The sequence below is a fragment of the Herpailurus yagouaroundi genome, unplaced genomic scaffold, assembly GCF_014898765.1.
Source record: "Herpailurus yagouaroundi ecotype Mexico unplaced genomic scaffold, PumYag 197, whole genome shotgun sequence".
NCBI classification, from domain to species: Eukaryota; Metazoa; Chordata; class Mammalia; order Carnivora; family Felidae; genus Herpailurus; species Herpailurus yagouaroundi.
In genome coordinates this window covers 1330473-1353369 of record NW_024412428.1, presented here as the reverse complement: position 1 = coordinate 1353369, position 22897 = coordinate 1330473, and the positions used below count along the sequence as shown (strand labels likewise).

The window sequence follows — 22897 nt, the reverse complement described above, 5'->3', positions numbered from 1 at the left end:
CTGCTGGGGCCAAAGGGCTTCCTGCCAGAGCTCAGGGGTGCCCGCAGGTCAGGGGCTGGGGCTGGGAAGCCCAGTGCAGTACTCATTTCCTAAGCCCGGGCGGCGGGCCGTGTGCACACACAAGTTCATGCCTATGCCCACGTATGGTCGGGACCCAGGAAGCTCTCCCATAGCAGACACTGACACAGTCGCCCGGGGGCCCCTGGCTGACTCAGTCGGCAGAGCAGGCAATTCTTGATCTCGGGGTCGTGGGTTTGAGCCCTTCCTGGGTTAGAGATTACTTAAAAAAAAAAAAAAAATTCATTGGCCCATTCTTTCCTGAAGCACTTTAATTCTCTTTAATGTTTATTTATCTATTGAGAGAGAGCACGAGCACAAGCGGCTGAGGGGAAGAGAGGGAGTGAGAACCCCAAGCGGAGTCCGAGCTGTCAGGGCAGAGCCCCGCGAGGGGCTCGGCCCCGCGACTGTGGTGACCTGAGCCAGAATCAAGGGTCGGACACTCAACAGACTGAGCCACGCAGGCTCCCCTCCCGAACACACTTTGTGTGTTACATCTACTTTCCTCTTACTTCCATTACCAAAAAAAATTGTACATTTTTTCTCAAAAAGGGATTGGACCTAAATTCTCATAAGTCACACCCAGGAATTTAGTACCCTTGAGAGAACAGGAACATTTAAAGGTATAATAATAATTTTGTGGTCAAATAGTAACCCAAGCAAATCTTTATTTGAGGGCCTACAAAGTTACAAGACTATGTAAAAAGGCAGTACTTACTGCTGAGTATGCAGCCCAGTTACGATAACCAAAGGCGAAACAGGTATTTTATTATTGGGGCCATTACAGAAAACTAGACCGACTAAGGTGATATACTAAAGTAAAGATGTTTACAGAAGTTCTCAAACTTCACTAAGCATACCAGCAATCAGTATTGAGATCATCTCCTCTTCTGATGAAGTTTTGTTTCTTGGCATTTTGTTATGTCCCCGTTAATAGTAATAATCTTATATTTCTGCAAAGTTAAACTGTTTAAAAGTTTAGCAGACCAAACCACTCAAAGTTTAAGGTGAATAGGTGAACATACTTTCTCAGATTATACGCTGCAGAAGAAGTAGCCTCGGACCCAGTTTTTTACTGTCGTGTAACAAACCATCCCGAAAAGTAATAGTGTGTTACTTACGATGACCGTCTGGCTTGGCTGGCCTCTGCTGGACAGTTCCTCCAGCTCCGCGTGGCTTCTCCCGGGGTTCAGTGCAGCTCATTCCGCTGGGGGCTCAGCTCAGGCTGGAGCATCCGAAACGGCGCCACCCACACGCCAGGGCTGCGGCAGGACAGCTGGAGCCACCGAGGCTGGATGGGGCTCTCTCCAGCTCCACAGGGAGCCATCGAGTCCAGACGGAAGCAGCCCAGCCTCTTAAAGGCCAGGCGAGGCTCGGGACTGGCACGGTTATCTTATCGGTGGTGGTTCATTCACTGGATCAAATCCCGGGCCGGCCGCGACCGGAGGGGAGGGCGAGGGACTCGCCTTCCTCTGGGGGCTGCAGCCCGCGTGTCCAGACGTCAGGCGGTTGTCGGTGCTTATTTCTGGACACAGTCACCGTGTGTGCATGTGTGTTTAAAAACCAAAGGGAGTTTTGCTATGTGACGTTTCCATGGAGTGTGTTACACCTCTGTCCACCTATCTCCAAAGTGGCAAAACTAAACATCTTTAGCATTTCAGCAAATATCCCTCAAAACCGAGGGAGTCCCTTGTGAAATCTTGCTCTTTCACTGGACTCAACTGGGATCTGAAGAATTTGGTCATCTGCCCACAATGATGTAGCTACACACTACAGGCAGGTTTACTTTAATGGAACATGGCATAGGCGTAAATAAATACTCTTATTGTGATCTGTCTTTAACAAAAACGTTTCAACATAAAACAAAATTAAGTCAAAACTTTTTTTTCTCATTTTTTTTTTTTTAATGTTCATTTTTAAGACAGAGAGAGCATGAGCAGGGGAGGGGCAGAGAGAGAGGGAGACACAGAATCCGAAGCAGGCTCCAGGCTCCAGGCTCCGAGCTGTCAGCACAGAGCCCGACGTGGGGCTCGAACCCTCCAACCAGGAGATCATGACCTGAGCCGAAGTCAGACGCTTAACCGGCTGAACCGCCCAGGCGCCCCTAACAAGCATTCACCTCAAAGGAGAATTATAGTTTCTATTTCACTGGCCCATTTATCTTTATAATCACTTGTTTTATCTTGGTTATCAAATGCTACTTATCAAATGCTAGTGTATTTGTGCTTCTTTCATCGTTGGCTGGGTTGTAGCTTTTTCATGTTTGTTTAATTTTTGGCTGAATCTATTCTTCGTTCCCTACCTCCGAGTTTCTTTTCCCTCTAACGTGCTGAGCAGTTACCCTCCCCAGAGGCACTTGCTGTGTAAACAAGGTGTAGGTGCCGTGGCTTCGTCCAGCAGACCTTTAAGAGGCCACCACCAGGGGCTGATGTTTCTGTGAGTCACACGGATGTGCGGTGGTAATCGATTTTCTTTTCTTGTACACACATCACCTTCCTAATCTAAAGGTTGCTTCCGTTCGTTCTGTGCCTGACTTTCCAGCCGTCGTTGGAGCGCACGCGCACAGAAGCTCTCCTAAGCCTGCAGAGAGCGTGCTTCCTTCTCTGGGAAGTACATACCGTGCAAAGAATGGCGGGAGGTGGGAGGCCGGTCCGCGGGGCTGGCTGGTGATTCACATCCATCCCGCCCCAGGCCTGTGTTTCTGATTAAGGCTTGACAGACTGGCGGCCGGATGCGCTGAAACACTGTGTTCCGCTTTGTTTCCAGAAGAACTCTTGGAAGCATCTGGTTCGGGGAATGAGAGGCAACAGCAGACCCTGCTGCAGTGTGTGGGCCTCCTGGGCTGCCTCCTGGCACTCCCAGGAGCGGCTGTCGCTTCCCTGCTCACCCAGGCACCTTCCCTCCCCTGCGGGCACGCTTCTTCCAAGGCTACCTACCCTGCTAGCATTTCTGGATCTTCCTCCCGCTGTTCTCTCGGGGAAATCGAGTCCGCTGGATCCCATTCCTTTTTAAGGTGGAGAAGAGGAGTACCGCCCAGTTTCAAAGCTGGCTGTGCTGTCTTCTTCCTTGGCAAGCTGAGCAAGTGCCCGTTGGACTTGGGGAGAGAGCGGGTGTTGGAGTCCCAGGACAGCAGTGCTCGGGTGGCCAGAGATGGGGCCTCCAGTGAGCGACGGCCAGACCCTCTCTCCCTCCGTTTTAACTTTGAACTTAAATTGATAGTGGGTATGGGAAGGACTGAGACACAGGCCCACATAGACCCAGCAAGGCCCGAGTTCTACATTTCTAGTTTTTCAGCCAAAATTCATAGCTGGAATGTTAAAATGTTGGGGATATGGCTTTGCTAATGTTTGAAAAATGCTTCCTTACCAGGAAGGAGGTGGGGGAAAGATCTCCGTAGGAAATTCCTTCCTTCATACATAATAACTTTTCACTGAATTTCAATTACTCTCAGTCTTGTGTCGATGCCCATAAAATAATCGAGCTATATAGAGTGTGTGAACCCAACTTTCGTCTTCCTGTGAGTTATGAGTCAGAAATTGCAGGAGCATGACTAGGTTTGCAACAGCTCTTCTCCAGAGGACCTGTGAGTGTGAGTGGTGGAGAAAATGCACCCATTTGAGGGTGACCAGGTCAGGAGAGCAAAGGCAGGTGGGGCACATACCTGGCCAGACCACAGCCCCTTCCCCGGACCGAGAGACCATGCGTCTGGGGCCGAGGGACAGCAAAGCTGGTTGCCAGGGAGCCGGTCCCTGGGCAAGGCTGCTGGGGAGGAGGCTCAGAGGGAGGGGCAGGATCTGGACCAGGTGGCGGGGATGTCAGGTGGTAATGCACCTGCAGTGGAGGCGGTGCCTTGGCCGATCCCAGCGGACGCTGTGGGACGGTCCCAGCGTGGAGCCGCCCCAGATCCTGCTGGGGCAGTGGGAGAGCGGTGTGGCCACGTGCCCCCAACCTCACCCAGTTGGCCACTTGTTAAACTGCCTCACCACAGCCCGTTGCACAGCAGACAAGATGTGGGAGATTCCCGCTTTCCAGAATTTGTTGTGGCTAGAAGCCATTTTCAGTTCTCAGCAGTTTGTTGATAAAATGTAAGAGGAGAAACCTCTTGGGAGAGATGCCTAAGGTGGAATGCTCTCGCCTTCAGAGCACCGAGCGTCCTCCACCCTGGTGTGGGTAAAGCAGACAAACAGAGCTTCTAGACTGGGTGTGGGGCGCGGAGGTTGGGGGGAGGCCTGGAAGGGGCAGGTCGAGTCCGCACAGGTTGGGTCTGCAGCAGGTGGCAGGGAGCAGTCGCCGTGAAGCTCGTGGGGACCCTGGAGGCATCTTGTGTCGCAGCTAGCGCACCTCGTACGACGGCTCCCATCCCAGCACGCGCGGCCGTCTCAAAGAGAAAACTTCGTCCCTGCTGGCGAAGCGTGCCTTTCGTGTGAGACGTTCAGCCCTAACTGAAGCCTTCTGGAGTGTTTTCGGAGAATTCAGTTGTACGTAAGATCTTCTTGGTGCACGGTGATGGGTGACATAAAGGCATCAAAGTCTTGTCGACGGACGTACCGCTCCGTCTGCGAGTGTTAATAATCAGTGAGTGGTAAGCGGTTCAGAGACACACAGTGGGACAGCTTTAAGATTTTGTGAACTTCTGTAGCAGAGGCTCCTGAAGAAGGGCCCAGGTATGCAAATTGGGTCATAGAGTAAAACTAGGGAGACAGGTTGATTATGACATTCCCAGCCTGCGTTTGGGGGTAGCCCTCGTTGGCGTGGGCGCTTTACCTGTCTTCCCACACAGTGGGAGGCAGCCCGCCCAGGGAACCCACGGCCTCTCCTGTCTGTCTCCCAGCTGGCGGCTCCTTCCTCCTCGACTGATGTCAGGTCATAGTCCCACTCGGCCGTTCCATCACTTAGCCGTGTCTTCCTAGTGTCAGACACAGGACCGGATGCCTGACTGTCCTTCCCTTTAAACTGGGGCCACGTGCTCGCTTCAGGGCAGGGCCGCCCAACCTCGGTCTCATCTCTGGACCCACAGAACGTAGTTACTTTTGAGGGGCAGCCCGAGGTGAAGTGGAAGAGATCGGAAGTGTCCGTCGAGACTTGGTGAAAAGAACACGTTCCCTTCCTCTTTAGAATTATGGGAAGAAGAACAAAGCGTAAAGCCTTGCGCTTTATGCCTTTATATCTGTCCCGGGGCGGATCGGTAATAGGAGCACGAGGGACGGAGGAGCACGTGGGGTGGGGCGCAGGGGTGGCGTGGGGACAGGAAAGAGGAAGACACAGTTCAGAGGCCCCTGGGACATGCGTGTGTGCTGCGGGAGGAAAGGCCAAGGAGGGCCCGTGTGCGCCAGCCCGTGCCGGATGCTTGGAGGTGCAGGCACCTGGCGCGCAATATGCTGATGTTTGAGCGCGTACCGTCCCGGAGAAGTGCCCGAGCGCTGGGGCAGGATTTGGGCATTCTTGGGGGCACTTTGGTCTGCTGTTGGTGGAATGCAAACTGGTGCAGCCACCCTGGAAGACAGTGTGGAGGCTCCTCAGAAAGTTAAAGAGAGAACTGCCCTATGACCCAGCAATTGCATGACTTGGTATATATCCAAAGGATACAAAAATCTAGACTTGAAGAGGGTGCATGCACCCCAAGGTTTATAGCAGCACTTCCAACAATAGCCAAATTAGGGAAAGAGCCCAAGTGCCCATGAACTGATGAATGGATAAAGCAAATGTGGTTTATACATACACGGGAGTACTACTGAGCCATCAAAAAAATAAAACCTTGCCATTTGCAGCGACGTATATGGAGCTAGCGTGTGTTCTGCTAAGCGAAATAAGTCAGGCAGAGAAAGAAAAATACTGTATGATTTCACCCGTGTGGAATTTAAGAAATACAACAGATGAAAATAGGGGAAGAGAAGGAAAAGCAAAATAAAAGCAGAGAGGGAAGCAAACCATAAGAGACTCTTAGCTCGAGAGAAAAAAACAGGGTTATGGGGGGGGGTCGTCTAGACGGCTGACAGGCATTAAGGAGGGCGCTTGTGGGGCAGAGCACTGGGTGTTGTGTGTAAGTGATGAGTCGCTGGATTCTACTCCTGAAACCAAAAAAGGAAACAGAAAAAGAAATGCTGTATGTAATGGCCCCTTGGCTCCACTATACCCGCTGACCTGTGCCAGGAGGGGCATCTGACCTGTAGGGCAGAGGCCCAGGCCTTCTCCCACCAGGCAGCCCGTCCCTCCCCTCTCCCTGCACCTCTCCCCACGCAGCCCCGGGGCCACTGCCCGTGGCGACGTTCCAAGCTGCCGGCCTGATGTCTGAGAACCGGAGTCCCCTGGAGCGGGCGAGAGGTCACCAGAGCGACCGCGCAGGCAGCAGGCGGTGCCGGTGGCTGCGTTCAGTGCTCTCTGACTGGCGTCTGCGGGGGTCTGTTCGCAGTCCGCGGCTGACGGTGAGGCTGGAGGAGAGACAGCGCGCATGTTCCCGGTGGGTTCGGAAATGACCCTGGATCTCCCGCAGCCGTGGGACCTAGCGATACGTGCACGCACGGTGGCGTCTCCGAGAGTTGATGTCGAGGCACCACTGACCTGCTAGGTGAGCAGCACGGGGAGCAGACGTCGAGGACTGGACACAGCCGAGCTGGATTATTCGGTGGTTCTTGACAAGCAAGTTGTCTCATCGTGTCGCTTGGGCTTTACGAGCTGAAGCACTGCTGTGACCACAGTCGTCGTTTGTGGTCTCCCGTTGATCTTGCTCGGTTAAGTTCCTGGATTCAGAGCTCAGTAAACATGTAAACGTGGGAGTCGTGAGTGCCCGGGCAACGGGCAGAGGTGGAGAAGCTGTTCATTTGGACTCGGTCGACGGGCAGGCACCGAGGTGGTGCGTGTGTCTGGGGTCCCCCCAAAGGGCGCGGGAGCCGGCGCCCGCACTTCAGACCCGGCAGGTGGCGCGGTCAGTGCTGACCGAAGGGCTGCGGTTGGGGTCGGCTCCCCCAGTTTTTAAATGGGTGCCAAGAGCTCCAGGGTCATCCTGAGAAGATGCAGCCCTATACCGTGTCTATCTCCAAGCCGCCGAGAGCTCTCTGCAGCCATGACCTCATCGCATAACATAGCTGTGAGGTGGGGGGGGGGGGGGGTGCAGCGTTGCCTCCCATCTGCAGGTGGGCATCGCCGTGCTCACCCCTGCACCTCTCTCTCCGCAGCCCTGCCGCACATCAGGCACTCGCTCTGTCGGTCCGAGCTCTGCTTCTAAACCGGGAGCTCTGTCCTTACTGCCATGGCCCCGTCTGCCTCGCCATGTCTCTTTGGGCCCCTCGGCCCCAGACACGGCCCCCTCACACGCACCCACACGTCCCACTGCCCGTCCTGCTCTCCGGCACGGCCTCGCTGGGCCCACCGTCTCGGCCCCTCCCTCCCCCCGCTGTCTTGCCGAGTCTCTTGGCATCACCAAGAACGTAGGCACAGGTTACAGCCAACGTGTTTTGTCCTGCCACGCGCTGGGGATATGGCCAGGAACGGGAAACTTGATTTTGCTGTTACGCAAGCACTCACGTCGTCCCGGCTGATGCGTTGAGCGGGTGGCTACGGCCACGAGTGACGTGGAATCCAGGCCCCAGCTTGTTCTCCCGGTCCTAGAGGAGGAGGCAGACATTCGGACAGACAGATGGGGCCGGTAAAGGTCACGGGTGTGTGATGCCTCGTTCCCGGGGCCGGCAGGAGCACAGATCCGAGTCAGCCCGGACAATGCTTGGCTCGGAGGGCAGGGAGACTGGTGCATTCTCGGTGTCGGGGACAAGTGCTGTTTCTCCAGAGTGGCCCTTGGCCAGCACAGCCGCTCTCTGCCCAGAACAGCCCCAAGCTGCCTTCTCACTGTCCTGGGGTCTTCCTGCACCCTCAGCCCTTCTCTCCTGTCTGAGCCACGGGGTCCCCTTGGCCATGCTCTCCCGCCCCTGAGACCCCCTCTGTGTGTTCCGCCCTTGTCTCCAGGAGGCGTTCTCTCTCCTGTCCCGTCCATCCCGTTTGCCCGCAGCCCTGCTGAGCCGACTCACAGGTGCGTGTTCCCTCCTGCCTCCCGTGCACTCTGGCCTGTCTTACGCCTCCAGTTCTGCCCCAAACCGATCTCGTGGCTCCGTGTCCCTGCCTTCCAAGAGGGCCAAAACCCGGGGACAGTCAGGCCCAGCCTGTTCTCCACGCAACCCCCCCCACACACGCACCCCCGCCCCAGGCCTCTGCTGCTTTGACGGTTCCACCTGCCAAGAATACCTTTCCTCCGCTGTGCCTTCCATCTGCCCAATTTCGGGCCGACCTTGGGGAGCCAGGTGTATTGCCGTCTGTTCCACAAACAGTCGGTCCCTGGTGCCCTCACTCTGAGCCGGAAGACTCCGTCTCCTCTGACCCTCTTTCCTATTCCCCGACCCTTGTCTGCTGTGTCTCCCATGGTGGGTCCAGCTTGTCTCCTGTTCATCTCGCAGGCAGTTTTCGGAGGCCGTGTCCTGTGCTGGGCACTGCTCCAAGGGCTCTTTCGGGGTCTGTCTTTCTCCCACTAGACCAGGAGCCCAGCCACAAGTTCCCAACTACCAGAGCGAGCACTGGGCGCTGCGAACAGTAGGCTTTCAGCCAGCTCTTCATAAATGACTCTGGCAACCCTCCCCTCCCTGGGGGCGGGTCACTCCCTCTCCCAGTTAGCCTGCGGGTGGGCTGGAGCTGCAGCCAGGGTCCCTGACTTCAACTAGTTTTCACGTTAAACTGTTCTAGTCATAGGTTTACTCACAGAGCAGAACTTATCAGTCCAACCGGAAGTTTTCTAAGGAGAAGCAGAACTTAGATTCTTTCTGGTCCACCATCAGAACACCTGTTTGTTCGTCACATACTCTCTATAGCCTGTGGTTCAGTGTGTGTTAAGCGTTTGTCGTGGGCACCTGAGGGCATCTCATGCAGACACTTCACGGTGCAGGCCCCCAGCAGGCACAGAGAGGTGAACATTGCAGCATCGGAAGTCCCCGAGGGGCTTTGTGGGAAGATGTCATGCGTTTGTACCTCCCAGTGAAGCATCTGTGTGCTTCCCCCCCCCCCCCCCCCCAGGAGATGGCCGGCAGGGCTCTGAAGCAGACTGGCAGCCGGAGCATCGAAGCTGCCCTGGAGTACATCAGCAAGATGGGCTACCTGGACCCCAGGAATGAGCAGATTGTGCGAGTCATTAAGCAGACCTCCCCAGGTGAGCTCAGACCCACAGCCCTGGGGGAGGAAGATTTGCCCTCAAAAAGCACAAATCCGTTTGCAGGAAGGGAGGTTCAGTGTGGCCCTGGTCAGCAGATTATCTCTTGGCACGTTGCCCTGCTCTGCACTCAGGGCCTAGAAGGGGAGGCAGCAGGGGCAGATCCTAGGACTTCCCTGGGTGCTCCCTGTCCCCGTGTGAAGTAACCTGGGGTACTTCCTGCGGCCGGTGGCTGCGGACAGGTTTTGTGTTACAGAGATTGGAAAACTCAGTGGATATTAAAGTTAGGCAACGCGCAGAGTGAGATCTAAAGTGGGCTTTTTACTTTCTCTTGGGCCTGTGAGGGAGTCTGTTTATTCAAAGGAAGGTTTATTTCACGGATTTTTAAAACCCGCCTTTTCTCACACCGGAGCCTCAGAGCAGGCTGGCAGGTGCCTCCCTGGGCTGGATGCCACGGGCAGTGGCGCTGGGACAGCCCCCTTAGTGTCCCCCGGGAAGGGCCAGAGGCACCAGCACCAAATGCTCTACCTCACTGGCTGTCAGTGAATGTTCCTCTTAGAGGATGGACAGATGGGAGAATTTTTGGTAGCTGAGGTCCTGAGTGTGATAAGGGACTCACGACATTCAGCCAAAGGAGCTTTCCCACTTCGTCTGTCGAGTGAGAAGTTGTGTCTTCGTTGGTAAACTTTTGTTTTCTCGTTGATAGGAGGCTCGTATTAAACTGCTGCCTGCTGGCAGTCCATTTCCAGATTCTTGGAGTCCCAGGGTCTGTGTTGCCGCAGAGCCCCAAAGGGAAACTGCAGAGCCACATCTGTAACGATTCCCTCCTACGTGTGCCTTTGACACATGTTCTTAGCCCAGGAAGACAGGTCGTGGGCTCTGCCGGGTCCCCCCGCGAGGGGCTCTGACCCACAAGGCAGCCCGGGTTTGCCAGAGCAGAGTTCAGCCTGCGTCGGGCGGCCTCGAGCGGTGGAAGAGCCTGCGCAGCGGCGTCCGCCCCCAAGGACGCGGCCAGCGCCGGGAGCCAGCCCGCGAGAGCCGTTCCCCTCTAACGCCGTGTCCGCGTTCTCTCCGCTGCAGGGAAGGGCATCGCGCCGGCCCCCGGGCCGCGGAGGCCGAGCTTCGAAGGAACAGGCGACCCCTTCCCGCCCTACCATCAGATGAGCGGGGCAGCCTACGAGGGCAGCGGTCCGCTGGAGGAGGTGCCCCGGCAGTACATGGACTTTCTTTTCTCCGGAAGCGCTCGCAGCGTGCCCGGCGGCCATCAGCACCAGCCCAAAGGCTACGCGGCCAACCTGGAGTCCGCGGGGATGAGCTTCCCGGTGGCCGCGCCGGCGGGCCAAGCCCTCCCGCTGCAAGGCCCCCCCTACAGGCCGCACCTGCTGGTGCCGGGGGAGCCGCTGGGCTACGGCCTGCAGCGCAGCCCCTCCTTCCAAAACAAGGAGGCGGGAGCGTACGCGAGCCCGGCCGCCAAGGGCCCCGCGGTGCAGGTGCAGGTGCAGCCGGGCGCCGGCCACGCGTTTCCGGCCGCGGGAGCGGCGGCCGGTCTGTACCTGCCCCACCCGCACCACAAGCAGGCCCACCAGGTGCACGTGATGGGCTCCCGGGGCCAGGTGTTCGCCAGCGACAGCCCCCCGCAGAGTCTGATGGCGCCCTCCAGGAACAGCCTCAACGTGGACCTGTACGACCTGAGCGGCGCCCCCGTCCAGCAGTGGCAGGCCTCCACCCTGTCCCGCCGCGACTCTCTGCAGAAGCCGGGCCTGGAGGCACCCCCCCGCCAGCACGTGGCCTTCCTGCCCGAAGGCCCGGTCCCCAGCAGGACCAACTCCTTCAACAGCCACCAGCCGCCCGTGGCCGTGCCCATGCGGGCGGGCGTGCCCGGCAAGACGGAGCCCTCCGTGCCCTCCCCCAACACCATCACGGCCGTGACGGCCGCCCACATCCTGCACCCGGTCAAGAGCGTGAGGGTGATGCGGCCCGAGCCCCAGACGGCCGTGGGGCCCTCGCACCCGGCCTGGGTGCCCGCGCCCGCGCCCGCGCCCGCGGCCGGGGTGGAGAGTCTGGACTCGAAGGACGAGCACTCCCTGCCGCTGGGGGGCGCCGGTGCGTACCCGCTGGACGTGGAGTACGGCGGCCCGGACCTGAGGTGCCCGCCCCCGCCGTACCCCAAGCACCTGCTGCTGCACAGCAAGTCTGAGCAGTACGACGTGGACGGCCTGTGCGCAGGCGTGGAGCAGAGCCTCCGGGGGGGCCCGGCCGCCGAGCCCGCCGACCGGAGCGACAAGAGCCACAAAGGCGCCAAAGGGGAGAGGCCGGGGAAGGATAAAAAGCAGATCCAGACCTCTCCTGTCCCCGTCCGGAAAGCCAGCAGGGACGAGGAGAAGAGGGAGTCGCGCATCAAGAGCTACTCCCCGTATGCGTTCAAGTTCTTCATGGAGCAGCACGTGGAGAATGTCATAAAAACCTACCAGCAGAAGGTCAACCGGAGGCTGCAGCTGGAGCAGGAAATGGCGAAAGTAAGCTCTCCTCGTGTTCCCGCCGCCGGGCCCGGCTCTTCTCTAAATTGGCGGTGGCGCTCGCAGTGGAACCTCTGTTTTGCTTCTGCTTTGCCCCGGTTATTACGAACGGTTCGCGTCCCCGGGCGATGGTGTGGTTATGGGGCCAGCGACTTGGAGGGATGGCCGATGGTGCAGGCTCCCTCACGGGTACACCCCGGCTCTGTAGGGGGGCCGTGAGCACTGCGCCTGACGCAGCCGGTGGGCACGTGACCACGGCGATATTTTTATTTCATTTTCTTTCACTTCATTTTATTTTACTTATTTGTTTTACTCATTTTATTTTATTTTTTGAGAGAGAGAGTGGGAGAGCATGCGTACACGTGCAAGCAGGGGAGGGGCAGAGGGGGCGAGAGAGAATCCGAAGCAGGCCCCGTGCTCCGTGCGCAGCCTAAAGCGGGGCTCAATCCCACAACTTTGGGATTATGACCCGAGCCGAAATCAAAAGTCACACTCAACCGGCTGAGCCACCCAGGCGCCCCAGCAAATAGTATTTTAAATATACCTTAGTTGACACTAAACTGCTGGAGAAGGTAATTAATGAAATGATTTAAATTAAAATCTTACAGTAAATTTAAACCACACGAAGCCAGCGATTTCAAGTTCTAAAAATCAGATCTGTGCTCTTACTTTCTGCTGCCCCGTTTTCGTCGACTTTTCTTTGTTCCCATTTTCCCTGAGCTGTTAAAATATTAGATTGCGCGGAGAGTCCCGGGAATGTTGTGGTCTCCTTTTCCACCGGCGTTTGTTTATAGAGGTTTCCTGAGAGCCTAAAGTCACCGGTTTTGTCCTGCCTTTAGAGTCCAGCTTTGTGTGTACATAAGTAGATGAAGAGCAAACCCAGTTGTTGTCTTGCTTGTAGCATACTGGACCCATATGTGTTCTTGGTTCCGTAGGTCGAGTCAGGACCCTCGCGGTTCTCAGCTGCCTCCCGCCCTGGCTGTTTCCTCCCGTGGGCTCCTCTGACGTGACTTCCTTGTTCCCCTTCTCCACAGGCTGGACTCTGTGAAGCTGAACAGGCGCAGATGAGGAAGATCCTCTACCAGAAGGAATCTAACTACAACAGGCTGAAGAGGGCCAAAATGGATAAGTCCATGTTTGTGAAAATCAAAACCCTGGGGATCGGTGCCTTTGGAGAAGTGTGCCTTGCTTGTAAGGTGGACACGCACGCCCTCTACGCCATGAAGACCCTCAGGAAGAAGGACGTCCTGAACCGGAATCAGGTGGCCCACGTCAAGGCCGAGAGGGACATCCTGGCTGAGGCAGACAACGAGTGGGTGGTTAAGCTCTACTATTCCTTCCAAGACAAGGACAGCCTGTACTTTGTAATGGACTACATCCCGGGGGGGGACATGATGAGCCTGCTGATCCGGATGGAGGTCTTCCCCGAGCACCTGGCCCGGTTCTACATCGCAGAGTTGACCCTGGCCATTGAGAGCGTCCACAAGATGGGCTTCATCCACCGAGACATCAAGCCAGACAACATTCTGATAGATCTCGATGGTCACATCAAACTGACAGATTTTGGCCTCTGCACTGGGTTCAGGTGGACTCACAATTCCAAATACTACCAGAAAGGTATTGTCCCAGATACGCCGCACCCACCTTCTACATCTAGATAGGACCAAACTCAGGCCGCTGTTTCGCATCCCGGTGGCTCCTGGTCATTTTGAAATTATGTGTTTAATATAACTTAGCGTGACATCCTTTTCTCCCTAAAGCAGTAGCGTGGTACGTGTAAAAGAAGTTTTTTGAAGTTAACGGATTTAAGTTTTACTGTAGCATTTTTAGGACAGTAGTCTACGGGGTGTCATGGGAACGTGGTTAGGAACCATCACTCTGCCCTTATAAAATGAGCCTTAAAAGTCTCACCACCTCGTGGGGCGCCTGGGTGGCGCAGTCGGTTAAGCGTCCGACTTCAGCCAGGTCACGATCTCGCGGTCCGTGAGTTCGAGCCCCGCGTCGGGCTCTGGGCTGATGGCTCAGAGCCTGGAGCCTGTTTCTGATTCTGTGTCTCCCTCTCTCTCTGCCCCTCCCCCGTTCATGCTCTGTCTCTCTCTGTCCCAAAAAAATAAATAAACGTTAAAAAAAAAATTAAAAAAAAAAAAAAAGTCTCACCACCTCGCAAAGAGTCCTAATAGCGAACGTGAATGTATCTATAGGCGTCAGGTGATGACACTTCACCGTCCATGGTGAAGGTTGGGTGTAACTCCATCTGCTGTAGGTCTGCTGGCCATTATCTTATTTATGGCTCAGTTTCTGGAAATAGTGGTTCTTAATGCGATGGCTCAGGCTTCTGTTACTGTTTTTTAACCTTATTTTTTTTTTCTCAGTAATCTCTACACCCAATGTGGAGATCGAACTCACAATCCCAAGATCAAGAGTTGCACGCTGTATGGACCGAGCCAGCCAAGAGCCCTTCTATTTTTTAACTCAAAACTAATCCTATACGTTTAATTCATTCCCATTTTCTGGTATTTCAGTCACTTTTGTTTATCTTTTTTAAATCCTCTCATGCTTTTCCGTGGTTCTCTTGAAACACGTCCTGTCCAACAGGTAGTAGACTTCTGAGACTGGCCTGAGTGTTACGCGTGATGTCCCCAAGTTACGTGAGCCTTTCTTCCACAGCATCACACTGCTACCCTGCGTAGCACCCAGCTCGTCGTCGCTTCCTCTGTCATTTTTTTTTTTTAAGTTTACGTATTTGTTTTTGAAAGAGAGAGGGAGTGAAAGAGAATCCCAAGCAGGCTTTGTGCTGTCGGCGCAGACCCCGACACGGGGCTCGAACCCACGAACCGTGAGATCACGACCTGAGCTGAAACCAAGAGTCAGATGCTTAGCCAGCTGAGCCACTCAGGCGCCCCTCGTGTGTTCTGTCGTAGTGTTTGTGTTTCCTCACGGCTCCTCACGGCTCGAGTCTCAGACCCAGGAATCACAGGCCACCCCTGCAGAGCAGTTGGGGAGGATTCTTTCTCTTAACATGCCGGGAGCTGAACTGAATTACTTTCCCCTTTGAAGTTGTGGATTTGCTGCGTTGTTGAATAGTGCAAATTCACCTGGGTTTTTATTCTCTTCTTTGACTGCCACCAATTCCGGGGTGAAAGGGAGCCACATCAGACAGGACAGCATGGAGCCCAGTGACCTCTGGGATGACGTGTCTAACTGTCGATGTGGAGACCGGCTGAAGACGCTGGAGCAGAGAGCCCGGAAGCAGCACCAGAGGTGTCTGGCCCACTCCCTGGTTGGGACCCCGAATTACATCGCACCCGAAGTGCTGCTGCGAAAAGGTACGCGCTCCCGGCCACAGCCATGACCTCTAAGAGTCTCTAGCTCCGGCTTTCTGAGACTCCGAATAGTCTCGTTGTATGTTTATTCTCACGGAAGCCTGAGAGGGAAACGGTTTCCTTAACACGCAGGCCTCCAGCGCACCGCACGTCGGTTCTGTGGCTGCTCTTGCTTCCAGCGTGAAAGACGACGTCCGCCATTAGGCCTACCTCGCTAGCCCCTCCTTGGGCCGGGAAGGGATAGAGTGGGTGTAGGGTGTAGAGTGGGCGTGGGCTTTCCATCCAGACCCCAAGAGAAATCTCTTCGCACCTGGTTTTTAAGAACCAACCGTGAGGTCACCCGGACACTTCTCGGTCTGCCTGAGCCATGCTCTCGCTCTGACTCTTCCTTGCCCAGGCTCCCAGCTGCTCCTACCAAATTCCACTGGTGATCCGGTACGTCAGAACACAAATAGTGTTTCCCTCCACTTCTCTCTGCTAGTCCAGGATCGCTGGAGGGTGACGTTTGGGGACGGTGGTGCGCATAAAAGTACAAGTGTTCAGTAAGATCGGCCTCCGTGTGGTTGCCGTGTTCTACCAACGACGACATTTGGTTGAGTACAAGAGGAACCTTTCTGTGATCAGTCGCGTGGCTCACGGCAACAGTGTGATCCGTCCAGAGATCGGTGACCTGTCTTTTCACACGTGTGGTTTCAGGTCTATGGAGTCTGTTCGGCCCCGAGTTTTCTCTGTCAGCCGTGGAAATCCAAGGCAAATCATTTAACCCCTCACTCAGAGCCGCAGGCATCACAAGAACTACCTTGAGAGGTGGTTGTGATTATCGGCCTCGCCGCCCAGCAGCAGCCTCATTCTCTCCTTCCTGTGGCGGTGTCTCCCCCATCCCCTTCCCACTGTCTCCAGCACCCCAACACGTGCAGGAGTCCAGGAACTAGGGGGCAGACTTCCCCTTCTCCCCCATCCCCACCCCCCTGCCTCCAGTGCCAGGCTGGGGTGGAAGGCATGGGACGGAGGGAGAACAGAGCTGGCAAATGCTGCTGGCACGTCCCAAGGCCCAGTTCGGGTTAGCGGGGATGAGGTGACACCGAGACTGGAGCATAGCTGGGACTGGGATGCAGAGCTTTGAAGGAAAAGTGAGAGAAGATCGAAGAAAAATGATCCTGTCCTCCTGCCTCGGTGAGGCTGGTCCTGTCCAAGCCGCAGGGTGCCCCGGCCTCAGCTGCCGCGTCTCGGGAGCTCCGTGACCAAGGGCCTGGCTCAGGTAGCGCCTCATGCCGGGTCTCAGGGGACAGTTGTTTCCCTTGCCAAAGGGCACTCTCTCTCTTCCTCTTCTCGTCCCGCACCTCCTTCCAAAACTGACTTCGCCAGCGTCCCCGGGAAGCCCTCGCGACTGGCCGCAGCTGACCATTCACCAGCGTAGCCCTGTTTTTCAGTCAGTACTATTTTCATTTGTGTCTTTGTGTCCTTTAAGAACCTAAAATCCCGGTTGTAATGTTACTAACGATAATAATAATCTTTTAAGATGAAGAAGTCTTATTACAAAAGCATCCCGTGTGTATCACAGACGAATGAGAGAAACTAAGAGAAAATCTGTCAGGTCCCTGGCAGGTGTCCCATCCAGCCTTCTGATCTGAGCCACAAAACATGTATGCTGCGTGAACACGCTTTCCCCCTTCCCAGTAAATTAGTATTGGAGAATTTCCCAAAATTCTTCTCTAAGAGTCATCCACGCCCGTGTTGGAATTGAGTGAGCCCTTGTCTTTCAGGGTACACACAGCTCTGTGACTGGTGGAGTGTTGGCGTGATTCTCTTCGAGATGCTGGTGGGACAGCCACCCTTCTTGGCCCCGACTCCCACGGAGACCCAGCTGAAGGTAGGAACAAAGCAGCCCCGTGGAGGTGGCATGCACCTGCTTGCTGCAAACACGCGTGGTTTTCTGGTGAAGCCCCGAATGTCTGGTCAACGTTGGACCTTTTATTCTGAGCAGCGTGGGAGTGTCAGTTGCATGCTGTCAAAGTGTTACTATTATTAGCTCTATAAAATTTTCGTTTAATCAAGTGAAGCCGCACCGTTAGACCCGTGTACCTCCATTTTCTGTCGCCACCTGTGCCTACCGGGCGAAAGACACTGAAACCTTTAGGAACTGGATTTAAAGAAATCAGTTGTTTGTTTGGATGTTTTATCAACAGTAATCTGTCCGCAGATTATCAACTATGCGGTCAGGCTTGCAGTACGTATTTCTAATATTAATTTGAGATAATTAAGTTCTCTGTCCATCATTTAATACTAAATAGTTTTAGAATGATAGCTATTTAGGAGCACCTGGGCAGCTCAGTCAGGCGTCCGACTTCGGCCTGGGTCATGATCTCACGGTTCATGAGTTCAAGCCCCACATTAGGCTCTGTGCTATCAGGGCGGAGCCTGCTTTGGATCCTGTGTCCCCCTTTCTCTCTCTGTCCCTTCCCTGCTCGCCCGCTCGTGCTCTCTCCAAAGTAAATAAACATTTAAAAGGAGTGATAGCCATTTGTCCTCTGATATAAATGATTTGATTACTTAAGAAGGATTGAATTGAGAATCTGATGGAATCTTTGGAACCTCTTTTTTTTTTTTTTTTGAGAAAAGAGCATGTGTGTGTGAGCAGGGGAGGGGGAGAGAGAGACAGAGAGAAACAGAGAGACAGAGAGAGAGAGAGAGAGAGAATGAATCATAAACAGACTCCACACCCAGCACACAGCCCAGTGCGGGGCTCCATCTTGAGACCTTGAGATCATGACCTGAGCCAAAATCAAGAGTCGGACACTTAACCGACTGAGCTGCCCAGGCGCCCCTGGTACTTCTTTGAACTTACCCACCAGCGTGCGTGTTTACTAACAATTCTGTGAAGTATTCATGTGTCCCAGAGTCTGTGTTAGACCCTAAATTAATGATCCCTTATTTAGAAAAACCCTAAATGAAGGCTTAGTTTCCACTCTGGTAACAATAAAATTGGAACTTGACATTATCTGCATCCTAATTGAATTGCCAAACCAGCCACTAATTTACTAATTTGCCGGCATGATGATAACCCAATATTTTTATTGTGATAAAATTTACCACTTTAACCAGTTTTAATTTTACAGTCCAGTGGCATTAAGTGCACTCACAGTGTTGTGCAACTCTAACCGCTACCTATTTCCAGATACTTTGATCCTCCCAAACAGAAACTGTACCCAGGAAACAGCAGCTCCCCATTCCTGCCTCCTCCGGACCCCGTAACCCCTCTTCTGGTCTCTGGGAAGTTGCCTGTTCGAGGCACCTCATTTCACGACTGGCTTCTTTCCCTGAGCATCACGTCTTCAGAGTTCATCCACGTTGTAGCATGTGTCACAACTTCCTTCCTTGCTGAGGCTGAGGAATATTCCATTGTGTGTGTAAACCACATTTATTTACCCGTCATCTGGTGGTGCACACTTGGGTTGTTTCTACCTTTTGGCTAACGCGAAGAACGTATTCAAGAATCTGCGTCCCTGCTCTCATTTTGCAGCTTTATACCCAGAAGTGCGATGGCCAGATCATAGGGTCATTCTGTGTTTAACGTTTTGAGGAACCACCACACTGTTCGGTACAGCGGCTGCCTGGTTGTACACGTCCGTCACCAGTGCACAGGGTTCCAGTCTCTTCCGTCTTCATCGACTTACTTTAAGTTGTCATCCTGTGGGTGTGAGGTGGTATCTCATTGTGGCTCTGATTTATATTTCCCTGATGATTAGCAACCGAGCCTTTCTTCGTGTGCTTATTGGACATCTGTACATCTTCTTTGGAGAATGTCTATTTAAGTCTTTTGCCCTTTTTAAATCAGGTGGTTTTTGTTGTTGAATTGTAGGAGTTCTTTATATATTCTGGGCATTAATCCCTGATCAGAGAAACACTGTGCAAATATATTCTCCCATTCTGGGAGTTACCTTTCCACTCTGTTCATGGTGTCCTTTGGTGCATAAAAGTTTAAAATTTTGCTGAAGTCCGTTTTAGGTACTTTTTTGTTGCCTGTGCTTTTGGTGTCTTCCAAGAGATCATTGCCACATCTAATGTCATGAGTATTTTCCCATTTTCTTCTATGACTTTTACAGTTTTAGCTCTACTAGAACATCTACTCAAGTTCAGACCAGCCCTCCCACCCATACACTCAGCTACCTCCATGCCTCACCCAGTGCCCCATCACCCCAGCCCGAAGCCCATTAGTTTGGCCTTGCTTTATCCCGATTCTGAGTATAAATGATAAAGAAGGCCCTTCAGTTTCCTCTTCACGGTAGCCACGTTTCGTAACCAGTCTATTTGCTGAACATGTCAATGGCTAGTCTGTGCAGTTGACTGTGAACATGAGGCGAAGGCCATAGGACCAGCACCTTTATTCTCCTTCTCTGTAGGGTTGCCTTGTTTGTTTGTTTGTTTAACTGACACTCCAGCTGAACATGTCTCAGCCGGAAGTACTGAATGAGAACCGTGATGATTCTCCTAGAGGGTTAAACTCTTGGTTCTTATGGAAATCACAAAATTCTCGCGCTGACGTGTATTCCTGATCCAAGAAAATCAGTGTCTTTTGGTCTGTGTTTGGCTTCATGCCCCTCTGCCTCAGCCTGTGAGCCCCCTCCTCGGCGGCACTGGCCTTTGACAGCTGCTCAGGGTGGCGCCAGTACTCCTATTCTAATCGTTCTCCCATCACGAAGGTCAAAGTATTTAAAAGCCACCTCGTCACGTAGTCTCACAATGGCCTCACGTTGGCTGTGAAAAGCGCACAGAGAGGAAAACTTTGGTTCTGTCGTCTCTGCAGGTGATAAACTGGGAGAACACGCTCCACATTCCAGCCCAGGTCAAGCTGAGCGCCGAAGCCCGGGACCTTATCACCAAACTGTGCTGTGCTGCTGACCAGCGCCTGGGGAGGAACGGGGCCGACGATCTGAAGGCCCACCCCTTCTTCGGGGCCATCGACTTCTCCAGTGACATCCGGAAGCAGCCGGCCCCCTATGTGCCCAAGATCAGCCACCCCATGGACACCTCCAACTTTGACCCCGTAGACGAAGAGAGCCCTTGGAACGACGCTAGTGAAGACAGCACTAAGGCCTGGGACACGCTCACCTCTCCCAACAACAAACACCCTGAGCACGCGTTTTATGAATTCACTTTCCGGAGGTTCTTTGACGACAACGGCTACCCCTTTAGGTGCCCAAAGCCTTCGGGAGCAGACGCTTCACAGGCCGAGGACTCTGACGTGGAAAGTTCTGATATGGGGGATCAGACCGAAGGGTGCCAGCCAGTGTATGTGTAGACTCAGCTTCGCCGACGCTCTGCCTCCGCGGGGGCCCGGGGTGCCCGCGGCCGGTCTCCCCGCAGGCCCGGTGGACAGCTGAGCTCAGCCGTGTTCAAGGCGGGCTGAGTCTGGCGGTGGAAGTTCTGGTCTTCGCCAAAACCCCCAAAAGAAACAAGAAAGCTTTTTACTCGAGGACTCAAGCCTAACAGGTTCCGAATGATGGGGGTGGGGGGCGGGTGTCTCGACATTGCTTTGAATTGGCTTTCGAGGACCTTCACTGCATTAAAACAATATTTTTAAAACTTAGTACAGTTTAGAAAGAGCACTTATTTTGTTTATAGCCATTTTCCCACTAAATTATAGGGATGAACTTTGACAAATCATGCTGCTGTTATTTTCTACATTTGTATTTTATCCACAGCACTTATTCACATTTAGGAAGAGACATAAAAACTGAAGAACATGTGATAAGAAATCTCTGTGCAATAATGTGTAGAAAAAAAAAAAAAAGATAACACTGTTCTGATATTACTGATGCCATTTTATTCACACAGTGGTTTTTGTTTTATATTTTTTCCCACATTTCAAAATGGTGATATAATGTTAAAAGCTGCTTTTTTTTTTTTTTTTTTTTTGCTTTTTGCATATTATAGTATAATAGAAAGTGTGAGCAAGGTGATCATGTGGGTGTGATTTCAGATGTCTGGTATGTAGAGAGTACTGCATGAGCAGGGTTTTTCTATTATAAAATTACCATATCTTGCCATTCACAGCAGGTTCTGTGAATATGTTTTTACTGAGTATCTTTAAATGAGATGTTCTAGACAGTGTGCTGATAACGTATCGTGTGGGTGACTTCTTCGCTGTGATTGTAACCCTTACTGTTTTGTTAAAGAAACGCAGATGTGTAACTGAGAAGCGATCTTTGTGTGTGTGTGTCTTGGGGGGCAAACTTCAACACTTGTCATATACTAAACTCGTACACGTCAAAAGGGATTAATTTAGCCATGCCAAAAATTTTAAGTTCATCCTGGGACTGTGTCCGTTTCGCTCGTCCGGACACTCTCACCGGCATCGCGGACACGTGGAACCCAGTGGCGGCGACCTACTGCCACCGAGAGGTTTCGTGACGTCGTTCCTCCTGTGGTCTTGGACAGCCGAGGTATGGCTACCAGGATGGAATTTAGTTCTTCCACATTTGTGTGTGTGTGTTTGTGTGTGTGTGTGTGTGTGCGCGCGCGCGTGTGCTTTGAAGTATCAAACTTAACTGGGTTTTAACAGTACATTTTTCTAATCTTTGTAAAACAGCAAGGATTATTCAAAGTGACATTGGAATAAAAAAAAAATGAAGCCATACATATTTTCTTAGAAGTGTAGATGTATATATAACTACATAGATAAACACACCAAATATTCCTTTTTTCAAATTAGTATGATTCCTATTTAAAGTGATTTATATCTGAGTTAAAAGTTCAATTCTTTTTTGCTTTTTAAAAACCTGACGCATCGTATTTTTCATTATATTATTCCACATATTTTTCCTCGAAGTTTTTAGCATAACGTATCCATTATTTAGTGTATATCTAGGCAACAACACTTACAAGTTTATCAGTGTCTAAACTAAACAAACAAACAAAACTGTACTGGTTTACATTGTACGAATGGCAAATCCTGAAGTCTGCTGTGCTTGTACTGTGACTCAGTATTTTCGCTATTTTGTAGTAAAGCCCGTTATTTACCGCGCTGACATACTTTCATGTGGTAGGTTCTTTCTCAGGAACTCAATTTAACTATTATTTATTGATATATCATTGCCTTTGAAAAGCTTCTACTGGCACAATTTATTATTAAAAGTTTGAATCCAAATCCCTTGGTGTCACGTCGTGCTGAATGTGTAACTTCCCGCTTTAATCTGTGACTTGCTTCCCAGTGACCCGTGTGCGGCTAGGGTTGCCAGCTGCTGGAGGCACTGTCACGAGAGGAGAGGGACAGGCGCCGCCCAGACTGGGGGGATTGGTTGGGTGGGGGGGGGGCTGGCTCAGGAAGGAAGGGTCTGAGGTGTGGCAAAAATGGGCTTTCAGTTTCTACACAAGAAGTCGAAGCCCAGCGGATCGAGTGAGATATTGAATGTGTCTGGCGGGTGATGAAATCAATCATGATACGAGCCGATCCCCCTGCATGAAGTGCTCAAATGGAGAGGGAACGGTGTAGTGCCCTGACCTTAGGTTTAAAATGGTTGGTGGAGGGGCGTCCGGGGGGCTCAGTCGGTTGAGCCTCCGACTTCGGCTCAGGTCATGATCTCGCGGTCTGTGGGTTCGAGCCCAGTGTCGGGCTCTGGGCTGACAGCTCGGGGCCTGGGGCCTGCTTCCGATTCTGTGTCTCCTCCTCCCTCTGCCCCTCCCCTGCTCATGCTCTGTCTCCCTCTGTCTCTCAATAATAAATAAACGATAAAAAATAATAATAAACATTTAAAAAATTAAAATAAAATGGTTGGTGGAATTTCAGAAAAGATAATAGTTTCTTTTCTTTGGGTTAA

At 52.8% G+C, this 22897-nt stretch overlaps 1 protein-coding gene across 3 annotated transcripts in view; it reads left to right on the top strand.

Moving 5' to 3' along the window:
- The window catches only part of LATS2 (large tumor suppressor kinase 2), a 65112-nt gene extending 42885 nt beyond the window's left edge, over positions 1 to 22227 (top strand). The window contains exons 2-8 of one of the 3 annotated variants that reach the window (XM_040448002.1): positions 6467 to 6622; positions 9109 to 9241; positions 10322 to 11757; positions 12792 to 13374; positions 14901 to 15083; positions 16844 to 16950; positions 19885 to 22227. In XM_040448002.1, the coding sequence (XP_040303936.1) occupies positions 9112 to 9241; positions 10322 to 11757; positions 12792 to 13374; positions 14901 to 15083; positions 16844 to 16950; positions 19885 to 20379 (2934 nt within the window). In that variant the 5' untranslated portion in view covers positions 6467 to 6622; positions 9109 to 9111 and the 3' untranslated portion in view covers positions 20380 to 22227. The remainder of the gene's footprint in view (positions 1 to 6466; positions 6623 to 9108; positions 9242 to 10321; positions 11758 to 12791; positions 13375 to 14900; positions 15084 to 16843; positions 16951 to 19884) is intronic. The other 2 variants (XM_040447999.1, XM_040448001.1) reach the window with 2 other exon arrangements.
- Positions 22228 to 22897: the final 670 nt, after the last annotated feature.